Source organism: Cygnus olor, chromosome 20 (assembly GCF_009769625.2).
Source record: "Cygnus olor isolate bCygOlo1 chromosome 20, bCygOlo1.pri.v2, whole genome shotgun sequence".
NCBI classification, from domain to species: domain Eukaryota; kingdom Metazoa; phylum Chordata; class Aves; order Anseriformes; family Anatidae; genus Cygnus; species Cygnus olor.
The window spans coordinates 6,193,493-6,217,566 of record NC_049188.1 but is presented as its reverse complement, the minus strand read 5'-3'; the positions used below and the strand labels follow the sequence as shown (position 1 = coordinate 6,217,566).

The following is a 24,074-nucleotide window of genomic DNA, read 5'->3' as shown; positions in this document are numbered from 1 at the left end:
ATTATTCTTGCTGAAGTGATATAAAAAGAAAGTCATAGTAATATTTGGCATTTTTAATTTAGGTTTGTTTTATTTAAGTTTAATGTTAATTCCATGCTGTGTTTCAGTAAGAACAATACAGATTCTGTATCTGTGGCTCCAGTCAGATATCCAGTAGTACAAATTAGCTTCAAGTTACACATACTGAACAAAAGAGGTTGAGCGAGCGAAGGGAGAAGGGGAAGGGGGAGGGAGAAAGAAAAAAAATATTGAACACGCATGCAGGCTTATCAATGCCACCTTCAATGCTAACCTGCTTTGAGGAAAAGTAAAGAATAGGCAAGAATGAGCAGCCACGGATTGTTGAACTGTTACCAGCACCATGTTTTTCAGCAACATTTCAGCAGTTTGGAATTTTTTTTTATTACAAGTAAACCCACTACAATATATGTCCCAATGCAACCTGTAACTTCAAGCTAAACATCCAATTAAGTTTAAACATTGGTATAAAATTCAGTTTAAACAGTTATAAAAAAGAAAAATGCCACCACATGCATGCTACCTTGTGATAACGAATCTCTCCCCTACAAGTCTAACAGCCTTCAGGTGTCAACATCCACTTCTAATGGCAGTATCACCACATCTGGCAGGAGACAATACAGTAATGCTGAAAGAGCCTTTACGCAGTCCTGTTAGTGTCTTAAAGAACCTAAAAGCTGGCACCAGTAAAATCCACAGAAATTCACTCTTGCCTTTAAGAACTTTTAAACTGTGTAAAAAAAAATAAAAATAAAGAAACCCAACAGGGCAGGAACCTAAATTCTGAGACCCAATGTAAAAGTCAGATTTGGTGGTTCTCAGAGTGACACTGAGGGTTTTTGTGGGGAAGGGGAAGGGTGGTCAGAGATGGGTTCTCTTGTTGGCCTTTGTGTCTCACTGGTTTTCATCTTCCACATCCTGCAGCGCTTCTTTATTCTGTTCTTCACCTATGAAAGTGTTTAAAAGTAGGGAAGAAGTTAGTTTCTGAAAACGAGACTGCAGAATGGCTTAACAAGCATCTAAGATTAATAGTTTCATGCAATTACACACACACACACGCTTGCATAAATGACACACACGCTCATAACAGCCAGTTCTGGAGTAAAGCGTTTCCATGGAAATTAAGCCTTGTAACCAACTTATCACATTTCATACGGAACAACCGTAGCACAGGCTATTAAAACATGGACTGTTGTAAGGACAAACAATAAACCATCGTTTCTGAAAACAGTCTGCATATGTCAGTCCTGTTGATCAAGAAATGAACAGCCAAGACATATCGTCCAAATGGCTGCAGATCAACGTCTTTAAGTCACAACATACCTTCCCAGTAACCTCATTGCTACTCCACAGATCACTAAGGCCATCTACCCGCTAAGAAATTAAACATTTTTCCTCTCCGAGTCCACCTAGTCTCAACAACCGCAACTGACTGCAGCCAATGTTACAGAGTTACATGTCATCTATTAAGTTACCAAGAGAAGCATGAATAAACTTCCCTACTTCCCAGTCCAACATAACAAGAAATCCCAGGCTTGTGGTTATTCAAAGAGTGACTTATGGGATACACGTCTCTTGACAAACAGCCCATTTGAACCTATTCAACCAGGCTGCACCATGCAATGAAATGAGGTCTGTCCACACAGCGACTTGTCATAGGTGTTCAGTTTTACTTTATAGTTGCCCCTGGGCGAGGTGCATGCAATGCCACCTGCACAGGTCTTTGCCTGTTTCTACTACAACAGGGAGAAGTTTAACATACTTCAGCTGGTGCCATAACACATGCAAGATTAAGCCAATTGACAAGAAACTGAAAAAAATGTTTTCTTCACAGTTATCTTTAGCCATGTGACATGGTACTGTCTTAAGGGCAATAAACAAAAACTGTCCGTTCAAAAAAATTCATTTGCAATAAAATCCAGTCAAATGAGACCAATGACTTCAGCACATAATCAGAATGCCTGCTCAGAGCATGTCCAGATTCAGAATTACCACCAGGTACAATGCAAGGTAGAGTTTTGAAGAGGTGGCCTAGGAACACAAGATGTGACATTCAAAAATAAAATTTACATTTAGAATTATGAAACATGTAATTTAAAAGAAGAACGCAGAGGCCCTAACTGAGGAAGATTATTAGATCTGAGCATGCTCTAGCCAATGCACTTAAGCAAATACTCCTGTAACAGGCGACAGTAAGAGTACTTTTCATGCCCAAATAGTCTTAATATCCATCCAGGTATGCGCTCAATTCCCAAACACGTAAGTTACTTTGGATCTTGGTTATGCGTATGGGACCTGGGTAACAGGTCACAAATTGGCAGAACGTCGCTTAGCCCTGGAATGGAGTCAAAGATACAAGCAATTTTATCAGCAGCAAAGTAGTGACAGAGGCAAGCATGATTAGTGATCAGAAGAAAACTGACGTTGAAAAGTTCATTGAGCCATGACAAGGACTTACAAAGTAGAGTTTTTAGGAAATGAACAGTTGGACTTTCCTTTAGGAATCTATACAGCAGGAAAGAAGGGGAAAATAGGAATCATATGAAGACGACATTACAAGCGTGAAGTAAACAGCTTGTCTATGACATGGTTAAAAGATACAGTACATGGGATGGAAAAGTGTAGCAGCTGAGTAATACTACCCAATTTCAGAGAGACATTCACCACAATCTACATAACTGAAATAAAGCATTAGGCAAGAGCTCAATGAAAAAGGAACTAGCCTCTTAAAAGCCTTCCCCATCCCCTCAGGAAACTGGTAATAATGACCACCTTTGTGAATGCCACAATTAACTTTTACCTATCTTCAAAGGCCAGTTTGAAAATAGAGTTCTAGAAGCAACACTTTCCAACGCACTCAGTGAGTGTATTATGTTACAAGGAAAAGAAAATTCAGCTTTTCACCTGTGGCTGTACACATTACACAGACATTGTATTCTTTGGGAACCTGAAGACTGAAGAACTGCAAGTAGTTCAGCAGTTCTGCAGTATGTTTAGTTTGTAGTCCTCATCCTGCTGGTGCCATGCATCATAAACAGTACCTAAGATATTCTGAACTACTTCAGGAAGGACAAAAATAGTTATTCTCTAGACTATGTAGCTAATGAGGAAATAAATTTGAATCTGGATTACTCAATAAATAAGTTTTAAAAGCCTCTGTAAATAACCTTGCTAACTTCTGTGAAATGAGATGTTAGTCAGCTCACATGTAAGTCAAGGTAGCTTTTGGAAGATGTTCTAATGCTACTACCTTGCATTAGCAATCCAGCCTCATTGCTTCACTGAAATAGCCACCTTGCTGTTTGTTCCCAAAGAACACCGCGATATTTGGCTCCGTTAAAAAATTAAAAGGTCATATTTTAATTATGTGCACTGGGGATATGTTTTTTCCCCTAGACACAGCACGGAAGGCATCTAACACCTGCAATGCTTAGAGACACTGCTCTACAGATCCACCTTGGCTATATATATATATATATATATATATATATATATAAAATTGTACAGAATCATATCATCTTGCACCTTTGAAGACAACACAGGGTTCCTTGCAAGAGACTCTGCACTAAGATGTCGGCTACCCTACAAGCCAAGACCCAGCATGTGTACAGTCTTCTTCCCCCCAGTTCTGTCTAAAGCCCAAAGAAATAGGGGTAAAATTTGAATTGCAGCATTATTACACATGGTACATGTCTGCTGCCATTCCAAGAGCTTGAAGCAAGCAATGCTTAAAAGAAACCATCAGCCCTCAGTGACCAAGTGGCAGCAGGCAGTAAGAAGGTAATGACATTCCACCATTGCTTTCAGACACTACACCAGTAAAGTACTCCAAAGTAAAGCTACCTGACTACTGCCACACAACAAGTAACAACTTACACTAAAAAATTTAAAGACTTATCTGAAGTCAAGTTGGAATATTGTTTTAGACCTCTGTTAATACTCTAATAAACAGGCCAGATTTTCTTCTCCTAAATTTTAAGTAAAGAAATCTAGCTTTTCTTTTTTTTACAGGTCTATCCAGAACCTAATTTTTGCAGAAGGAAACAAGTTTAATCTTTCTACATAAAGAACATTTAATTCACTAATAAGCAAAACAAGGCATAAACTCAAAATTTCTTTCACATAGAACATTACATGTAAGAGGAAATAAAGTCCATTCAGAACATTAAAAATACTTATGTGATTAAGTATCAGATGTTAGTAAAGAGAAGCAATCAGTGCCCCACCCACAGATACTGCCAGAGGATATATTTGCTCTTTGCTCTGGCAATAGCCCATTTCCAGAGTCACAACCTAGCATCTGTTGGGAGTAGTTAAAGAAAAAGAGCTTTCCAAACATCAAGTAGCAAATTTAGACTTTTCTAAGCATTTACTCTTTTGTCCTGTAACAGAATTACAGAATCCCTGTTCATCTTCATACTCAATTCTTCATAAAAAGATACAGGGACTGCTAAAAGGTGAAGGGATTGCCATGATGGCAGTAAACAATCTTGTACTGAAAAGCTAATAGAAACATTAAGTGACCTGAAAAGGGAACTAGATCATTTGCAATACTTCCTCCTGCACTGGAACTTGATATCTGGCTGAAATGACAACTGTAAGATGAACATGACAAGCCACAAGAGACAGATAATTAATTGAAGTCACTGCTTTAAAATAATCACTGATGTTTAGAATTATACTAATTACATCTCCTTCCTTCAAGTATGAAGCTGAAAAACTTCTCAGTAGAACTTGCTGTCACCCCATCAATTTATCCCGCGTTAAGGACAGAAGTTCAGAAAGGTCGATTATTAAGAATGACAGCAGCAAAACACCAAACCAATCTAAATCTACACATCTCTGCTTTGTTTTCTGAGTAGAGCTCACGGGACAGCAGCACCTTCGAGTGGTGTTTACTTACCATCACCCTGCATGTCTGAAGTCCATAGTGTCAGATTATCACGTAACAACTGCATGATAAGTGTAGAGTCCTTATAGCTTTCTTCACTCAGCGTATCCAGTTCTGCAATAGCATCATCAAAAGCTGCTTTCGCCAACCTATAAGCACAAAGTCAGACTTGATACATATCGTGAAAGAATTCTGAAGTCTACACATTGAGTCTATGCCTCAGAACACTTATCTTCATGTAGCCGCCTAGACATCCATAGCCTCTTTTTTAAAAATATTATTTAAGAGTGTTCAGATGTTTGGATAAACATCTCCAGTCTTCAAAAAAATCGACTATTTTGCATGCCTAAGAACAGTATCTATTTACTCAAGAATTTGGGGTTTATTAAACATTTCTACATCTTACAATAGAACTGATCAACATCTGCTAAAAGCTTTAAAAAGTTACATAACCTGCAGAGACAGAAATAGAAGGAAGTCTTTGCTTCATTCCTCACTTCTATGCTCATACAAGCTAAATACCAAAAGATCAGTAGAATTACAAAAGCTCATCTATACCACTAATTCCTCTAACCATGACACCTCTTACCGTGTGTAAGAGCCAGCACCAAGAGAGGCAAGCTAAATTACCTCACACTTTTTGCACAGTAAGGGCGAGCATGGAGTTAACATGGCAAGCTGTCAAGCTGCCACTGGTTCATTGGTCCAAGGTTATTACTGCTTCTCGTACATAACCTACTCCCAGATAAACAAATGCATCTGGATTCAAAAGGATACAAAAGTTCAAAGCCTTTCCAATGGTGTAACCTCAAACAGAGCAGGAAAAAAGCCAGCACAGTGTTGTTGTTTTTTTTTTTTGTTGCGTTAAAGTCATTCTCTAACTAGCAACCACTTTTGGCTTGTTTGGCGTTCACGTAAGTTTCCCCCATCTCCCCAGTCACTACCTACCTGCAGGCACGATCAGGAGAATTAAGAATTTCATAGTAGAATACAGAGAAGTTGAGGGCAAGTCCTAAGCGGATAGGATGTGTTGGCGGGAGTTCTGTCATTGCAATATCACTAGCAGCCTTGTAAGCCACCAAGCTATTCTCTGCAGCCTCCTTCCTGTCATTTCCTGTGGCAAACTCAGCCAGATACCTATGGTAGTCCCCCTTCCTGAAAAACAAGAAGGGAACAAACAAGTCATTAGTCCTTATTTCCACACCAGCCACTAAACTGCTTAGTTCTACAAGCGATTTTGTACATTCACACACAAAAGGACTACTACTGCTGAATTACTGCCCAGGCAACAGGGCCTTAGCACCTAAGAACATTTTAAACCATCAAGCGGGAGAAGGTTTGATTTTTCTTTTGTTGCATTAGTACAGGATATTATAGTATTGGCTGTTCTAGCCTGAAAAAACCCACCATGCATCACTACTTTACTCCTGTTTTCTACTCCAGATACAACAAAGAAGTTCACCTCCCAAGGCAACACTCACATTTTGTAATAGAAAACCTTGGACTCGCCAGTGTTAGCTGCTGGAATGAGGTGTTTGTCCAGTACATCCAGAATGTCACAACAGATTAACTTCAGTTCAGTCTCAACCTTAAAAAAAACACAAAGAGGCAGCAAGGTTAGCACAGAAGACTAAAGGCCTGTTTCAAAAATATTTAATATCAAACAGGTGGCATCATAAATACCCAAGGAGGGGGAAGACAAAAAACAGGACAGATTCAGCTGTCCACAGGTACATTAAGCGAAACAGTACTGGGTAATTAGCTGGCAGACAGAAGATGCAAGGACTGATGTATGATGAAATGCGTAACTGAATAACGGAATTATAAATTCCCTGGGAAACATCTTGCTAGACAGTTGCATTATGTCTGTCTCAGCATATAACTGCTTACTGCATGACTTGCACAACTCCTAATGCCTCACATTTTTGATCCTGGAAGGCCCTGAAGTGGCAATGGTGAAGGAAACAATTTGAAGGTAGTTAAGACAGGTCAGCTGAACTCCATTTCACCCCCAGTTACATTACACATTCAGAACAGGTTTCCACTGGCTACTTGGGAAGCCAAGTACTAGCAGAAAAGCCCTAAGACAAAAATCATGTAATATTAGAACACAACAGATGTGTCACAGACAAAAAAAGGTCAGATACAAGAGGAAAACAAATTACAGAAAAAAATACAAGCTTCAGAAGCAGGCAATAAAAAAGCAAAGCATAGCAGTTCATAACAAAGAAAAAAGCAGAAACCATCAACACTAACAGTGAGGTCAGTGGTCAAAGAAAACCAATATATTAAGTCTTATTTAAAATCAGTTACTGGATTTTAATAGCCGAAATTGAAAACAGGTCACATCACTTTTTTTTTCCTGCTTTGGAATAAAAAAAGCAAGGTCTACAAGATTAGATTCTACCATAGAAAGCTTCATACCTGAAAGCAAAGAAACTAAACACCTTCGAAAAAAAGCTAAAAGCTCTTTTTTGACATCTACATTGCCAAAACCAGACTTGATCCAAGCATCCCACATCATCCACAGCAGGAGGGGTTGGTTAAGTGCAGATAGCAACCTGTTGCTGCTCTTTCCTGATTTGCAATTAACTTTCAGTTATGGCTGAAGACAACTCTGGCTCAAGCTACTGTTACAGCCTACAAAGTTGAGGTTTTCAAGGCAAGGCATCGACATCAGCTACAGTAAGCGGTACCAGTAGCTGCATGCCTCAGATCACAAGAGCAGCCCCAGTCAGCCTGCTATCCCTTCCTATCCCCCCCCACTCATGCAGTTTTCTTTCATATAGCATTTTTCTTTTCATGCAGTATCTTATCACCATATAGCTTCTAAACTCTTGTGGTTTGTAACCACGACATCTAGCCTCAAAACTGTTAAAACTAGATCTAAAATTAAACTGGCACATATCAATTTGTACAAGGTTACTTAACAGATCTGGAGAAGTTCCTTTAGGTAGATTAATATACAGCAAGTTTCATATGCAAACAATGACAGAATGCCCTAGAGCATTCAGAGGAAGAGTTAGATGCTATACTTAGTTATGTGACAAATGCTTAGGGAAGTTGCTGAGATATGGTCGCTTGAGAAAAATCTACTTCATATATTCTTGGGCTACAAAAGCTATAAAACCTGTGCCAGCAGTCAGTTCCTGCAAACTTCTTTCCTCTTGATCCTCTTTCTCAATGACTTCTTTTGCAGAGAGATCTTCAGCACAACTGCAAAGAATTAAATCAGTTTCTAATCTTCTTTTGTTAAACCAGACACGTACAAACTTCCATTTCATCTCAGACAGACCTTTTTCAGCTGTGCTTAAAGGATCAGTCACACAAGTTACCAGAAAGCAACTACTGACCAGGGCAATTTATATGTCCTGACCATGCTTAACTTAGAGATTTAATACAAGTTGAGCTAATTAAAAAAAAAAACTCCCCCCACCACCACAATCCTAAGAGCTCTTTTTTTTTTTTTTTTAAAAAAAAGAGATCTAAAGGGATCTTCTCTCAACAGAGAATAACTGAGCTCTGCACAGCAAGCCAGCCCAAGAGCTCACACTAAGCCTTTTAGGAGCACGCAGAACAGGTAGTTTTAGGGCCTATTACCATTTTAGCTCAAAATAGGACACATGGAACTGCAGGCTCTGACTAGCATCAAGATGGCTCATCCTGATGGGTGCAGTGGCCCCCCCCACAATCCACCCTGCCTCTGTATTTTAGTGGTTGTGCTGGCTTAAGCAGATTCCAGACTGGGTTCTTAGCTCCACAGGTACAGCAGTTTCTAAACCACCTACCTGATGACCTAAATAAGGAAACTTATTAGAACCAACCAGGAAAATCATGGCCCGTACTAGTTCTTTGACCTGTTTTACTATTTAGCCCACAGGATAGCTGCACCTCACAGCTGGGATGCAACATGAAAGCAGAACAGCAGGCAGCAGTTGCTAAAGCCTGTGAGCTACCTTCCTCCCCACTCCCCCAAGAAATAAAAGGACCACCCACGTGTCAACTTGCAGCCTAATCTTTCTATGAAGAGAGGAAGGAGAAAGCCCTGCAGCTGCCCCAAAATACAACCCAGGCTGAGCACTACGAAGTCAAGTCAGAGCACAACAAAGCACACTCAGTATGCCACAAGTACAGACTGTAAGAGGGAGGTGAACACTTGTCCTATGCTATTAGGGAAGGGATTTGGTCTTACTGCAAGGACCTGAACTGCATCATGTGCAGACACCACTTCATCCTCTCAAGGACAGAGGAAGCAAGCCTCCATGTTCTCATCCACAGAGATGCAGTCAGAGGAGAAAGCCAGGGGCTCCGCTCCACGTTTGTGCATCCACATGGCCACAGGACCCAAGAACCAGGAATCATATCAGCAACAGTTTTTCCCATAACTCTGTACTGGTTCTGCTACGTTTATCTTAAGCAGACAACGTAAAGAATAGAGAGGCCTCTATCGTCCTTCAGTATTGCCTGATGCACACCTCAGACAAAACCAGCCAGGTCCTGCTCTGACACCACCATCAGCCCTTGAGTTCTGCCCCAGGTCATACTGGCTAGTAGTTTCTAGTGCTTGGAGTTCACTTGAACAAGGCCAAAGAGTTGAATTCTAACAAATACTGATGTAGACAAAAGACTCAGATGATTTCTACACTAACTACAACTTCCATTTCAACTCAAGCAGCAGTTTACAGCTGTGCAAGCCCCCACACCTGGTTTTGGTGGTAGGCAAGAGATTTTTCCAGAGATGCTAGTTTTCTCTCACCCCTCAAAACTTTAATCTAGGGACTAACAGGCCAAGATAACTGTTTTGTGTGTCGTCCCCCGTGCCCCCCTCCTTTTCCTCCAACCCCCCCCGAGTCTTTCAAGCCTGGGAAGGATCCCCCAGTAACACTGTTCTTAAGACTGAAAAATACAACAATAGTGGGTATTTATTAGCATGGGGGGGGCGGGCAAGCAAGATAACTGCGACTCCGAGTCTGCACTGGACCTTTCCCATTCACACAGAAACACTGAGTATGACAGCAGGGCACCTTTACTGCAGCTCTCATTTCAGCAGCCGCAAGAAGCATCATCCACTAACTTAAAGCAAGTCTTTCAGCAGCTACAAGCCATACATAGTCTCTAGCTCCAGCTGCAACACATAAGCCTCTTGGAAAACCCAGGCTAGAGCTGAGTAGACATCTTGTCTTTTTCCAGTACAGAAATACACTGCTGTGTACTCCACAACATTCTTCCACCTAAAGCCTGCAGGCACTCTGAACAACAGCGATGGCTATTCCCTGTAAGGATTTAAAGGATGACAACACCGTTGGCATGGCCCTGCATTCCATGTGGCTGTATATTTCTCTCTCAATATATCCTATTTTGAGGACTATACACACACATTTCTTGCTCACCAGTCTGTTCTGCACAGTACTTGCTCTCTTTACAAGGAGAGATGCAGAACAATGCCTTTTTTTAAACAATCCTTTCAAAAACAATGGAAAGTCTTTTCACTATTAAAGGATCTCTGGCAGGAGATAGCAACTGCCCACAAAATATTAAGCAGAAACCTGAAAGCATATTGTCTAAGACAAATTTAAGCAGTCATTAGATAGGTATTCACTGTCTTAATTTATATGCTCTGTTAGAAAGATTTTAGACACCCATCAAGAAATGGTATTTGGGACTGTATGTAACTGGCAGCGCCTCATCCCAGCAGCACGCCAGCATAAAAATAGAAACTTACAACTTGAACAATTCCATGGAGCAAGAGAAATGCTATGAGTCAAAAGAAAGTAGTCCAGAGCCATTCCTGAAAAAAGGAACATCATTTCCATTGGTAGTGTACAAATCAGTGCCAGGAGGTTAAAAGACAGACTCCACTGTTTCTCTGGAAGTGAAGATCTGAACCATGGAGGCACTTGTCCTCGAATGATGAATGTGAAGTCTCTGCAGAAATGTGTGGGATTTAAATAGTATGGGAGAATGCCTGCTCCACATTAAACCACGAGGCGGGGCGGGAGGGAAACAGTTCACTGTTCTAATAGCTGATGGTTTCATTAGCCCTTCCTGATGAAAGTCAAAGCTTGTTCCAAGCTCTCCATTTTAGGTAAAGCTGCACAGACTGACTAGACTCACCATGAAGTTATCTGCATCAGTTTTTCCCCTCTCTGAAGAGAAAAAAATAGCAAGGCCCTAGAGGTTATTACACATGCAAGTTTCACAGTTGAGACGACTGTAACATCTTAACATCCCCCATCCCTGGGAACACGGGAGTGCTTTATCTTAAGGGTAACAAACCCGGGATGCAGCCCTTCTTAACTAAGTGGCATTACGCCATAATGCCAACTACATCTTACCATTTGCCGATATTCCCGAATCATTTTTAATTTATCTTCTCCACCTTTGTTTTCTTCTTTCTGTTCAATGCTGCTGATTATTCTCCAGGAAGCTCTTCTGGCTCCAATCACGTTTTTATATGCAACAGAAAGCAGGTTTCTCTCTTCCACTGTCAACTCCACATCCATTCCAGCCACTTTCTTCATTGATTCAACCATTTCTAGGAAGAAAAGGTCAGGCAATTATTCTCACAGCTAAAGCATCTTTCAAACCACTCAACAGAAGTTGCACGTTAATGATAACTTATCAAAACAGGCTCCCTCCTCCTTTCATGCAGTTACTCCTCACTTTTATACTGGAGTGGTCCAAACAAATCCATGAACACACACACACAAAGGAATTACCTGATACTCTTTTAAATGCATTTGACAAGAGTACCCAAAACATTCTTTAAAGACAGCTTAAGAAAGACAAAACAGATTTAGCAGTAAGCACCCATTTTTTACAGTGGATAATGGTTATCAGTACAATCCTACAGGAATGTGTGTTCTTCAAAGTGCTCCTGAAAAGACACTGAATTGTGAGAAAAGCACAAGCAAACGTAAACTGGCTTTCAGCACAATAGGGATAAAATCAAGAATTACAGAATGCTCCACTGATTTGTCAGCTGGAATACACTGTATTATAGTAATTAACCAAAAAATAAGATCCAGATTTGAACAGATTAGGGAAACAAGTCAAAGTTCCAAGAGGAAACCACCAAAAGAAAAATTGTCACTTTTCCAAGTAGCTAAAGGAGACATCCTGAGGATAACCAGAGCAACCATATCTACCCATGCCAAGCAGCTATTTCCACTGAAAAAGTAACACAAAATGTAATTCATATTTACAGCCTAAGCCATTAAAAAAAAGACTTCTATAGCTGAGGTGAAAAAAGTTAATACTAAATATAGCTTTCCTATATTCAAGTGGAAGCAAAAGCCTGAACTACTTAAGGAAGGCTTTAATCCTTTCACTACCTAATCACATTATGATTGTCTATGACATATTAGAAAAATAAAACTGAATTGTTACATACATACTGGGCTCTCTTAGTTTATGACATTCAGGAACCGTAAGTTTTGTCCCGCCAAAAAGTGCATCAGTTCCTTCATCATTTACCTCCCAGCTGCTAGAGCAGATGATAATCCCAGGTACAGGGAACATTAATGAGACCACAACGCAACCAGCCCAGCTGCTCAACAGGACAAGGGTTTCCCAGCTACCTGGCAGGTTGAGGAGCTCCAGAGTCACAAATTTACTTTCTGCCAAGACCACGGTGACGTGACTAGGCTACACCTCCCATACTATGACCCTTTACCTTTCTGTGCCCTATTTAACTTGCACTTTCATCATCCCTCCCCCATCATTTTACCTTATGTTGTATCAAGGCAGCAGAAGCCACAGGAAACAAGTAACGCTTAACTGTCATTTTCCCCCCTCAGGTGTCAAAATTCAGTCTTAGCAGGCATAAGCTCTTTCAGTAATGGGAACTATCGGCTCATTTTTTCCTTGGCAGGAACAATGTTATCAGTCTTGAGCAGGTCTCCACATGTGCAGGACAATTTTACAGTGCCTCTATTCTCCTCAGAAGAAAACATCCCTACTTCACCCAACGTATTTTGCTACTCCAGCTCACAAAGTAACAAAAATCCCCAAAGGCTTTGATAATATTTACAAGCACCCTGCTGTTTCAAAATGGTCAACTGTTTTTGCTGAAGACTTCAAAAGCCACCCTAAAACACTATGTACATATATTTAATGTTAAACTTAAGCATGCAATCTTATAACTTAAACTAGCCAAGTTAAAGGCAATATGATACAGTTACAATATTCAACTTAAATAATACAAGCACTATGACTTATTTCCTAAAGGACAATGCTTCTGTCTGTTCAAAGAATGTGGTTTTTTTTTTAAACTGTAAGTCATCTCATATTTAAGTTCCTTAAACAACAGGTACATCCGAGATAATTTGCCTACCACAGTATTCATTCTTGTGAGGAAAGATGAACAGGAATTAAGACTTGCACTCTCTCCTACTTCGATATCTTTGCCAAGCTCCAGCAAGAGCCGTATGGCTTGGCTTTCAGCTTAATGTTTAACTGTCCTCAGATATGAGAAGTAATTGAGAAATTAACCTGTAGTTGTGAATGCACAGCCCTCTCTTCAACCATTAGCTAATGCATGTGTTGAAGAGAAATCCTGTAGGAAAACACAAGCTGTAGAATAAGGAGGAAGAAGTGATGCTGTACTGTTCATCTACAATGCTCATTCCCAGACATCCACCATCAGCCTGAAGACCTCTGGGGTCTGACACAGTACGACCCCTATACTTTAGTCAGACAGACACAGCAATATTGAGATGATGCAACTCTTTATGTGACAGTGTGGTATCAGTAAATAAACTACTCCAGAAACACGGAGGTGAGAAACATGTAAAGTAAGTTTCCAGGGATCTTCTGGATCAGAAAACCGTAACAAGTGGAGAGGTAAAAAAGGCAAGAGAAGATTCTACACAGAGATGAAAAGTTGGGAGACCATGACAAAGAAAGTCTGAAATTACCTTTCAGTTAAGGATTACTGCAGTAGTGACAACTCACTGCATGCACAATTCAGAGATGCTTACACTGCATCATACAAAGAGTAGTTTTATGCTACTAATTCAAAAAAAGACAGATTGCAGTTAAAGTGGTTAAATTCCATTCTTTGAGTTGACTGTGTCTGTCACCATGTTATGGTGCTGTCAGATCATGCCACCATCGGAGCAGGAAGTCCCCAAAGCATAAATTGTGAAAGGATAGGAGAATATTTGGGAGAATGACATGCTCACCCTAGACTCATATCCTTCCTCAGACATTTGCTGTCAAGTGTTTTAAGGAGTATTACAATGAGTGGACATTTGGCCTGATCAGGTAAAACAGTCTGTATATTCTTAGGGAAAAAGTATTCAGCTGAGACTCAAAACAACTGCCTACAGTACAATACTCTATTCAGAAGCAGCATGGGCATTACCAGTTATTTATTCCTATGTCCAACACTACAGTTAAGACGGGTGGCTCCTCTCACATGGGAGGAGCACAGACATAGCCTGTAAAACACAAAAGATTTGGACAGTGGTCTACTGACTTACCTACAAAAGACATGGAACAGGATGGTATGTGGCTTGGCGCTAGTTTGTTGATGTCTTTAAATATCAAAGGCTCTAGAGAGATTATGGTCCTAGAGATACACAATCTGACACTCCTATAAACTACAATGGAACTTTGTAAGTCTCTGAAATACAAATGATAGTTTTTCCACCTTAAAAGGACTGAAATACACAGGGAAAGGAATAGTCAGAGTTCTAACTACCACAGGCATCCACTTTTACAAAAAAATACAGTAAGTCAACGGAATAGGTCTAAAAAAGCAGTTCTTTGAAAGCATAACAGGGGTAAAATAACAATAGAAACCCAACACTATGATCCTATGGAAGGAGATAAAGTCCTTTTTTGTATAAGCTTCATTAATGCTACTGGACCTATACCAATGACAAAGCCACAAAATTAAAACGTAATGGGGGAAGTTTACAAGCGTTGAGAAACATGTGATTGATAACTATTAGGCACCATTCCACAGAATTTGCACAAAGGGCACAGGTGATAAGGAAACTTACAGATCAAGAATAACGAACGCTTCGTTCCAGATAAGATGAGAAACAGAAAGTATTTGCTGCTTCTCAAACTCTAGAAATCCAAGCAACACAGGAGAACTGGAACGTCCATGGGTAAGGAAATATGGAAGTAGTGCTGATGCACTGGGAATTTTGTAGGAACGTTACAAGCCTTTCCAATACAGACTACAAAGTTAAGAGACAGCAGACCATGCCAACAGACTGTACATCAATCTGACAGTTTAATCAGTTTATACTGCTCAGACTGAAAATCCAAGTCTAGGTTAGCAATAAGAGTTGCAACAGGAACCACTTGGCCCAAACTGTGTTTGAAAAGCTAAGGAAGAGACACCACTGGGGCAAAGCTACAGTACTCAGAATGTCTAGTTATGGCACAATATGTTGCTTAAGTCTCTCAATAAGCACAATGCTACAGTGTTCGATGGATTTTTTTTTTTTTAAATGAAGCAACCAGTCATACAGCCTATGACACAGTCCCCCCCCAGTTTTCAACAATACACAGGATCTGTTTCAACCACACTGAAAAGCAGGCCTTGCCACAGCACACATTGATTCAACACTACCAAAGGAAAACAAGAGCTAGAAAGTTTGCTTGTGGTATGCTTGGTTTCTGAAAGAGGAACCAGATAAAGCGAGAAAGCTTGTTAAAATAAGAACAGGAAAAGAGCTTGTTCAGTAGAGGTAGAATGGAGATGACTTGATGGGCACCACACTGGAGGCTCAAATCAAAAAGAACCTTAGGAAAACCCAGAAGGTAGCCTTATTAAATACCACCAAGTTGACAGTAGCAGAAGCAGAGCGCTTCAGAAAACTGAAGTCGTGTTTTAAGTTTAATCCTTTCTTGTCTAGAGGGAATAAAGCAGGCCAAGATCTTCAAGCTCTTAAGCTGCTGCTCAATATCTACTTCAGCACGTCAGGAGCAAAAAGCTGCAAATGCTCCAGGGTGATCTAGGGATGTTAAGGACATGGCAGAAAAAAAGAAGTCTTCCCACATCTGTGTTCACCATAACCAGTATTCAGAGAAGACTGAGTACAAGTACTGGTCACGGAATGAACAAAACATCATCAGTAACAACTATGAAGAACTCAAAATGAAATACCTGATCCTAAACTCGTGTGTATCCTCTCAAGGCTTTAGCAGCAGAAACAAACAGAAGGATTTTAAAAGGTGTTCCAGCAGACAGTCAAGGGGAACTACAGATCCATTAACCTAACACTCACCAGGATCCAAGAGGATTAAAAAAAATGAGTGGGTATATGCATAAAAGCTATACTGAAGAGTAAAGCTTTTTGCAAATGCACGTAATGCCGCACAATTCTACTGTGAAGCTTTAAGTGAGTCAAGCATATAGACAAGGAAGACACGATTGATACAGAAAGGCATTTGGCAAGGTCCCTCACCAAGGTTCTTTAAGGAACTCAACTGTCATGGGATAAGAAGAGTCCTCATATGGATAAACACTTGGCTGAAAGACAGGAAACAGGGTATGAACATAGGCTCAGTGTTCAAAGGGGGAGAAGATCACTGGTGGAATCACACAGTGATCTGTGCTGGGAAGGATGCTCACATTTGTAAGTGATCCAAAAAAAGGAAGCAAATAGTAAGTACTAACTCAGTAGTAAGAGCAAATTGCTATCAGCAATAAAGACAAAGACCAAAGAGAGCTGAAAAAATAACGGCAAGTGCGTTTTCTTCATCAAGTGATGTGTAACCACAAAGACTAACGCCCATAGATCATGTTCTCCCTGGACGTGCAGGCCTTCAGCTGCTATCACTGGACACCATTCTATTCACTGCAGTGATTAGGTCTAAATTCAAGCCAAGAGAAAGCAGAGCTCATCTTTTCATCCATTAGGAACTCTTGTTCTGAAGACAAAGCTATTATGTTCCCAACATGAGGTTCTTCTGTTCTCTTAAGAAATCCTGCATTTTGCAACTAGTATTTAAGAGATGACTAAACTAGTTGAGGAGCTTGTGGGGACAGGGAGGTGCCTTTCTCTTCTATCCCTATCGATACACTCGTGCCAGCTCAGCGCTTCTATGACCTCTCAACTATCTGATTCAGGTCACCATCTCAGAAAACTACTCAGGGGAAAAGAAGAAAAGACATTTGCTTCTGTTTGAGAGACCTGGACTGGCTCTGAAGAGCAGACATACCCCTTTCAACAGGGAGTTGTCACATTAGCTCACTCCACAGCACCACCATTTTAGTTTCTAAAAGCATAAAATAAACATAGCATTTCCCTTTACATGCTACAGAGCTTTCGTGATTCTTCTTCAGATGTCTTCATATGCTTGAAGCACCCTGAGTAGCTGCACCCTTTTAACTGCCGGTAATAAAAACTGATAATCTTATCTTAAGCTCCCTCCCTAGAACATGCTACACCTATGACAACGTGCAAGTTTTATATAAACGAGCGTAAAAGAACCTAACAACCATATCCCCAGATGTTAAGACAACCAAGCAGGCAGAGGGGAAAAAACACCAAAGAAAATCCACCCTACACAGTGGTTTAAACTATAGTTTTGTAGAGAAAGCATACAGGGAATAGCAGTACAGCCTGCTGAGGTTTATGGCTGCTGGTGCAGCCAAGACAATTCCAACATTTGACTGCATGACTCTGCAATATACAGTTCTACAGAGCATACCAGTACTTCTATGCACTTGGAGAACCAGATGGATTAAGGCCAAATTATCCAAGCAACAGGGATATTTTCCACACAACCAATCCTACAGACCAGCAGAAGTATTTCTTGCAGCAAGTCATCTCTATATCTGCAAGCTGTGAAGTTACATCCTCCTAAATGAAAGGGATTACTAATAAAAAAATCAGTTTGAAAGTAGCTATAGGAAAATTTAAGGATTGAGTCTCATCACGTATTTCTCTGTTTGATTGAGACCTGCTAATAAATAGTATCCCGATACAAGTACCTGAATAAATTAAAGGACACCAACTCAGTTGCTGGACTCCTTGCAGAGCACCAAACCAACCAAGCTTAGAAGTCTGAATTCTCTGGTTGCTCTCAGAACTTGAGGAGATTCAGAAAGGAAATTACACAAGAGCCCTTTCATACAACTGTTGGGGGCAGTAGGGGAACAACACCCCTTAAATGCATTTACATTATTTACTTGAAAGAGGACATCTGCAAACTGAAATTAGTAAATAAATTATCATTTGTGATATAGATTAGCGACTGATTCTTAAGTAAGCTCTAACTTCAAGTTCTGTTACTGTAAGACAGCTTCTAGGAGATGTTCAAATTCTGGATTCAGTCCACTGCTGCACACCTTATTGTCTTCAGAGTAAAGATGCATTACATTACATAAAGATGCACCCTGACAGTTTATAGAAACATAGGAGTCACCTGTTAACTTGCTGTACTGGGAGTCCAGAGAGATGTCAAGTATTTTCTTCCCAGCTGTAACCTGACCTATATCTGCTTTCAGAAAGAAAGAAACCCTGTTCATCTCACCTGCTATACTTTATGTAAATTTCAAGTTATGTACCTCAAGCTCTGTAACACAAAACTGATAGCAGACTATCCACTTCGAGTCTACCTTGTGTCATAGCAGGTAGGTTTCTCACCTGATTACAGGAAAGATGCTACCCTAGCTTCCACAAAGAATTAAGTTTTGACATTCAAAAGTCTACAAAAAACGCAGATACATACATTCTCTTGATATAAAGTCGAACATTAGTAAGGTAAAATTGTGTTTGTGAACTTGTCTATTCCAATTGTTTTCCCAAAAAGACAGTTATATCTTATGCTATTAGTAATAGTCTTTGGGGGAACAGCAGACAAGTGAGATTTTTCAAAGAGAGATTTGTCACAAAGCTTCCTATAATGTAAGGAAGCTCCCTGGCATTTTGTTATTTGTCATGACATGCCTAAGCAGACCTGTAAAGATAGTCAGACACCCAAATCTCTTAATATCTCCAGAGATCAGGGCTTAAGTGTTATTTACACTGCAGAAGTACCTAGAAAGTTGTCCCCTTAATCCAGACCAAAATACTGAGGATCATACAGACACAGGACTGGGTTTTCAACAATTTACAGGCACAACCTGCAAGACTCGATAAAGTTCTTCAAATGAGTCACGTAACTCAAAAAAAAAAACTAGTTATATGCCTACTATAAGCACCGCTTTAAATGTCACAAACCATGCCTATTCTACTCACACACAAGAAACAACATACCACTCTTTCATGAGAAAGATGGGGCAGAACTTAATATTATCTTAACATTAAACAAAAAAACTGATTTCACATTCATGTTGATGTTATAAAACAAATTTCTATTCCAGCATATTTGTAGTAGACAGTACTTACCATCACATATTTTATATGTGCAACCTAGTAACTGTGACCTTGTGATCATCTATCTCAAAGAGCAAAATTAAGAATAATTTACACTTTCAGCATACTGCCAAACGCGAACAAAACTGTTTGAGAAGCAATCTGAGCAGAAATGCAGTATTTCATTTAAACGATAACAAAATATGCTAAAAACTCTTTATTGTTCCAGCTGAACCAGGATATGGAATTAGCTGCAGGAACAGCACCTACAATACCATTTTTTCCAGGCCAGAGACTTAAGAAGTAAAGATGCTTGCAGAACAGCTAGCAGAATTAGAGGGTACACCTTGAATTTGTTTACCCAACTTGACTCCAAAAAACTTTGGAAGTCTAAAAATCACAGTATTGATTTAACATAACTCCCGGTGCTCCCTCCTTAGCAATGGCCTCATTACGGTTCAGAAGCAATATAGCATGAGAGATCTTCTAAATTCTGATCTAGCCAGCTTGTTCTGCAAACATCCACAATCGAGTTGGAATAGAAAGCCCACTGATGGAAAGAAAAACTGCACAAAGAGAAACTATCAACCATTTTTTTTTTCTTGACAGGAAGCCGAATGGTTTTGCATTTCAGATCTCTACACTGGGGTAGGGTCTGATTACTTTCCAAAGAACTGATTTATCACCGATCTAGGAAAGCACCAGAAAGACAGGCAGTTATGCTTCAAAAGCTCCTAAAGAGGATGAATCCTCCAGGATGTTGGCCAAGCATCCTACTTTGGGTTTCCACTCAAACCAAAGCCAACACTTATAGTTGCACTGATTCATTAATACCAGGTGGAGAGCCCTTTCCTCCCTACACACAAAAAGCCCAACTCCAGGAAAATGGTGGGATTGGGGGTGGGGAGGCATCTTTTTTAGTAATGGTGGCAGAGAGAAAAATGTGTCTTCCCATCATATGCTCTTTGGGGTAGGCAGCAAAATACCAAAAAAACACACACCCCAGTTTTTACCAATAGATGTTGCATACCTACTGTGAAATATTGAATCCCGTGCCCATCCCTCCCAGCCAGTTAAGTCACATCCCAAGAACTGTTCTGGGGGACATTTTTTTCCTGCAAATCCTTACAGTTACTATGAGGAAACCATTTGACTCCTTTCATTTAGTGGAATTCTTACTTCCACCCCCTTTCCCCTAATAAGAACATTTACAAAAGACAGTCTTATTTGGGCCTTCTTTTTTGTTGTAGATTTTGTTTTCCTCACCAAAATGTGTATTTCTCAGATGCTCAGAAACACTAGCAGAAGTTTTCTAAGCAGCAACTCCGAGAACAAAACCTAGTTCTCACCAAATTACCTTATTGTGCTATGAAAATTGTGAACAAAGTATTTGGAGCATCCCCCTACCTCTAAATGAAACATAGCTGTATTCTTTTCTTTTTTTTTTTTTTAACATACACAGGTATTTCACTTCAAATGCATAAACACAAGTCTTAAGGCAGAAGTAACAGTCCCAGAAGTTTAACACCATTCAGAAAATTAAAGGCCTTGTCTATTATAGGCAATAGAAACATGTTTAAATAGACAGTCACAAGGCAGACATTTCTGGGGCAGCAGACACCATTCCAGGGTTGTCAGCTCCCTCCCACCACCACTTTTCCCCAGATCTGTACCGATCAGGCACAGCACACAAACTTTATCGGGGAAAAAAAGAAAAAAAAAACCACACAATACTGGAAAAGGAAAATGAAATGTAATAGCATCTTGCGCATAATGAAAGCGTAGGCATTTCCTTTAGGCAATGAAGTATCACGTAGTACTAGATGGCTCTAGGGTGAGAGCTCGGTCTCTCTCTGGGTTTGCCAGGGGCAGCGGTATCTCCACCGGAAAGCAAAAGAAGAGAAAGAAAAGCGGCAGCCCCGCTCCCCTAGGACCGGCCACGGCGAGTGGGCCTCTCCCCACCATCTCCCCCCCGAGGGGCCGAGAGAGCCGGGCACCCACCTCCCGGAGAGGGCGTTGTCTGCGGCGAGCCGCCCTCAGCCCCGCAGCCCGGCTGAAGGGAAGCGAGGCCCAGGCCGTGAGTACCGCCCCGAGGCACCCGAGCAGCAGCGGCAGGGTCTCTTTGTGTCCCCCCCCCACCTCCATGAGGCGGGGGCGGCTCCCCCTTCCCCCCGGGACTCGCCCTTCGCGGCCGCCATTTTATTCCCGGCTCTGCCGCCGCCACCGCCCCCCCACCCCCCGAAGCGGCCCCGCCCAGGCCCGAGCCTCCCGCTCCTTCAGGCCCCCCAGCCCCAGCTCCCTCAGCCCCCTCAGGGGGGGTGCCAGGCGCCATTTTGTCCGTGCCCCCCCTCCGCCCCTGCCCCCCCCTCCCCCGCCCAGCCGCCATTTTGTGGCCGCTCCCTCCCTCCCTTCTCCCCCTCGGCCTCGCAGGGCTTTTCCTCAGCCAGCGCTCACCATCGTAGCGCTCAGCCTGCTCGGCCAACTTGGCCTGATAGACGAGATCCTCCCGATCGTCCATGGCCTGAAGGCGGAGTGGCGTCGGGGAGTGTCCGGGGCGGATGGAAGCCGATGGGGCCGGGGGGCTCAGCAGCTACCAGCTCGCTGCTCTCCGGGCAAATATGGCGGCAGCGCCTCCTCCCGCTGCATCCGGGCACTTCCGCAAGGGCGCGCATGCGCCCTGCGCCTTCCCATGGCAACGGCGGCTCCTTGGCAACGGGCGGGAGGCGGGCGGCGGGCTGGAGACCTGGGGGTCGCGGGTTCGAGGCCGGGGCCAGCCTCTCCCGAGCGGCGGCCTCGGAACCGCGGCCGAGAGGGCGCCGTTGCGCAAGGGAAGGCGGCGGGGAGCGGTGCGGGGCCGCTGGGGGCACTGCGGGCAGCCGAGGCCGGGGCCGGACTCGGGGCCCTGCCTCCCGGGTGGGAAGGGCCGGGAGCCGGGCCCGCGCCGCGGGCTGGGGGTGAGGGCGGCGGCGGCGTTTCCGTCAGGGCGTCCGCGGCTTCCCCTCAGGCAGCGCGGTCCTGCTGCCCTCCAACGCTGACAATGCCTCCGGAATTAATGTTTCCCTTTTTGTAGGAACCGCTGGGTATTGCTTTTGACTTAGCAATGTGTCTGGAAACGAGTGAAAAAGAGAATGTCTGACCTAGCAGGTTTCTGCAGCCTCTCCAGGGTGTGTTCTCAAGCGAAGTATCACCCCCAATGTATTTATCTGGGGCAAGGCATGATAATCTCATGGTTTAAAGAGGTTAGAAGAACACTGAATGTTTCAGAAGTTCCTCACGGTGTCTTTCTGAAATATTTGGAACATATGCTTAAATAATTGAGATAGCGCCTCAATTTCCCAAATCAAAATGGTCTGAAGAAATGAGAAGGGATTATGTTTGGCTAGCACAAATTTAATCTTCAAAGATTTGCTCAGGATGGATGTGGACAAAGTCTCTTATCTCTCTTTTTCCAGCGTCACCTAGGCTCAGCCTTTCCGAGGTGTAGCAGCACACAAAAGCCTCTGCAGCTTCTGAAGGCAGCAGACTGAGCAGTCCCTGGCACCCCTTGGATGTTGTTGAGTATCCTCCTATTTACTGTTTTATATTGTGCCTGCAGAAATGGGCTCCTAACGTGTGACTGCACGCACACTTAAACCATCATTTTAAAAAGTGGTTTATTGTTTCCTGATTCATTTTGACACATTATTTCAGGTAGCGAACATGAGTTCCAGGATGTGTAAAATTAACATTTTGTGGTTTTCTCACAGATACATCTAAAAATATAGGAATGATTTTTATGTCACTGTGTGCTTAACTAAATAATTGATGATCTATTTCAACTGGACATTTTGGACCCCAACTCTTGTTCAGCTCTCAGTAGAATCTAACCAGAATTCCTTACAAGAAAAAACAAAGACATTAGCACATCTAAGCTAAAGTGAAAATTAGGTGTCAAGTCCGGAAAAAAATGCTATTTTCCAGAGGAAATATGATCAGAAAATGCAGATTTTCTTGAAATTGGGAATCATTATATACCTTTATCTGTGAATTGTTCATACATACACAGTACAGTTACCAAGGATTTTGGTAGGCATCCTAAAGATCCCAGCAGTAATAGAGAATCACTGTATATTTGTTTAACATTGCAAGATTTGCAAATCACCTCTGTGCTTCATAAATCTTAACCAATCTTTATTAGATTTGCCTTGATTTAAGAACTTTTCCTTGATCCTCATGTTCGGCAGACACTCAAGTTGTAGAGAGCTCAAGGCTATAAACAAACCAGGCTACTATAAGCATACTTATTGGCCAGAAGTGAGGTGCATGCTTCCTACCTTTGTTAAACTGCAGCATATTGTCTAAATAGTTCAAACATATTTGTATGCAGTTGTTACAGGTGGCATGCAAATGTTTGGAAATTGGTCAGGTATTTGGTGAAGCGTAAGGAGTATACAGCCTAATGCAGGGAAATACTCAAAGCAGAATTTCCTGGTGCAATCCTTGCCTTGTCCTTTGCACCCACAGCATTTACATAAATTGATTGAACCACTCCTGCAACAGCAAATCACCACTGCAAGGATGAGCAATAGTTCTCTGTATTAGTCCTGCATGGTTTGCAAATACCAGTATCAGGAGGATGTGCCCGTCAGGGAATTGTGGAGAGGTGTATAGGACCTCTTCAGGATAGCTGTAGTGAGATTTAAATTATCTTGGGTAATCTAATTTAGAGGTAATCTTTCTTGTGGCTCCACTGCAGACAAGTTATATGAGCAAGGAGTAAAACCGAGCATAGAAATTCTGGCTGTGATTTTTTTTTCCCTCTCAGGCAGTCTTCATAGTGTGGAGGTATGACAAGAAAA

At 41.7% G+C, this 24,074-nt stretch overlaps 1 protein-coding gene and 1 long non-coding RNA gene across 3 annotated transcripts; one reads left to right on the top strand and one right to left on the bottom strand.

The window, feature by feature from the left end:
- Positions 1 to 50: 50 nt before the first annotated feature.
- Positions 51 to 22,066, bottom strand: YWHAE (tyrosine 3-monooxygenase/tryptophan 5-monooxygenase activation protein epsilon). Its single transcript, XM_040532272.1, has 6 exons — positions 21,691 to 22,066; positions 11,245 to 11,444; positions 6,391 to 6,497; positions 5,858 to 6,064; positions 4,922 to 5,058; positions 51 to 965 (listed from the first exon to the last, which is right to left on the bottom strand). Exons 1-6 carry the CDS (start codon positions 21,752 to 21,754, stop codon positions 913 to 915), a joined length of 768 nt encoding a protein of 255 aa, XP_040388206.1. The 5' UTR covers positions 21,755 to 22,066; the 3' UTR covers positions 51 to 912.
- An 88-nt stretch (positions 22,067 to 22,154) lies between these two features.
- LOC121057715 lies at positions 22,155 to 24,006 on the top strand. 2 transcript variants are annotated; one of them, XR_005813897.1, is made up of 3 exons: positions 22,155 to 22,475; positions 22,689 to 22,794; positions 23,460 to 24,006. It is a non-coding gene; the product is annotated as an uncharacterized LOC121057715 (long non-coding RNA). The 2 variants fall into 2 exon arrangements; XR_005813896.1 differs by having other exon boundaries at positions 22,155 to 22,794.
- The last annotated feature ends 68 nt before the right edge of the window (positions 24,007 to 24,074 follow it).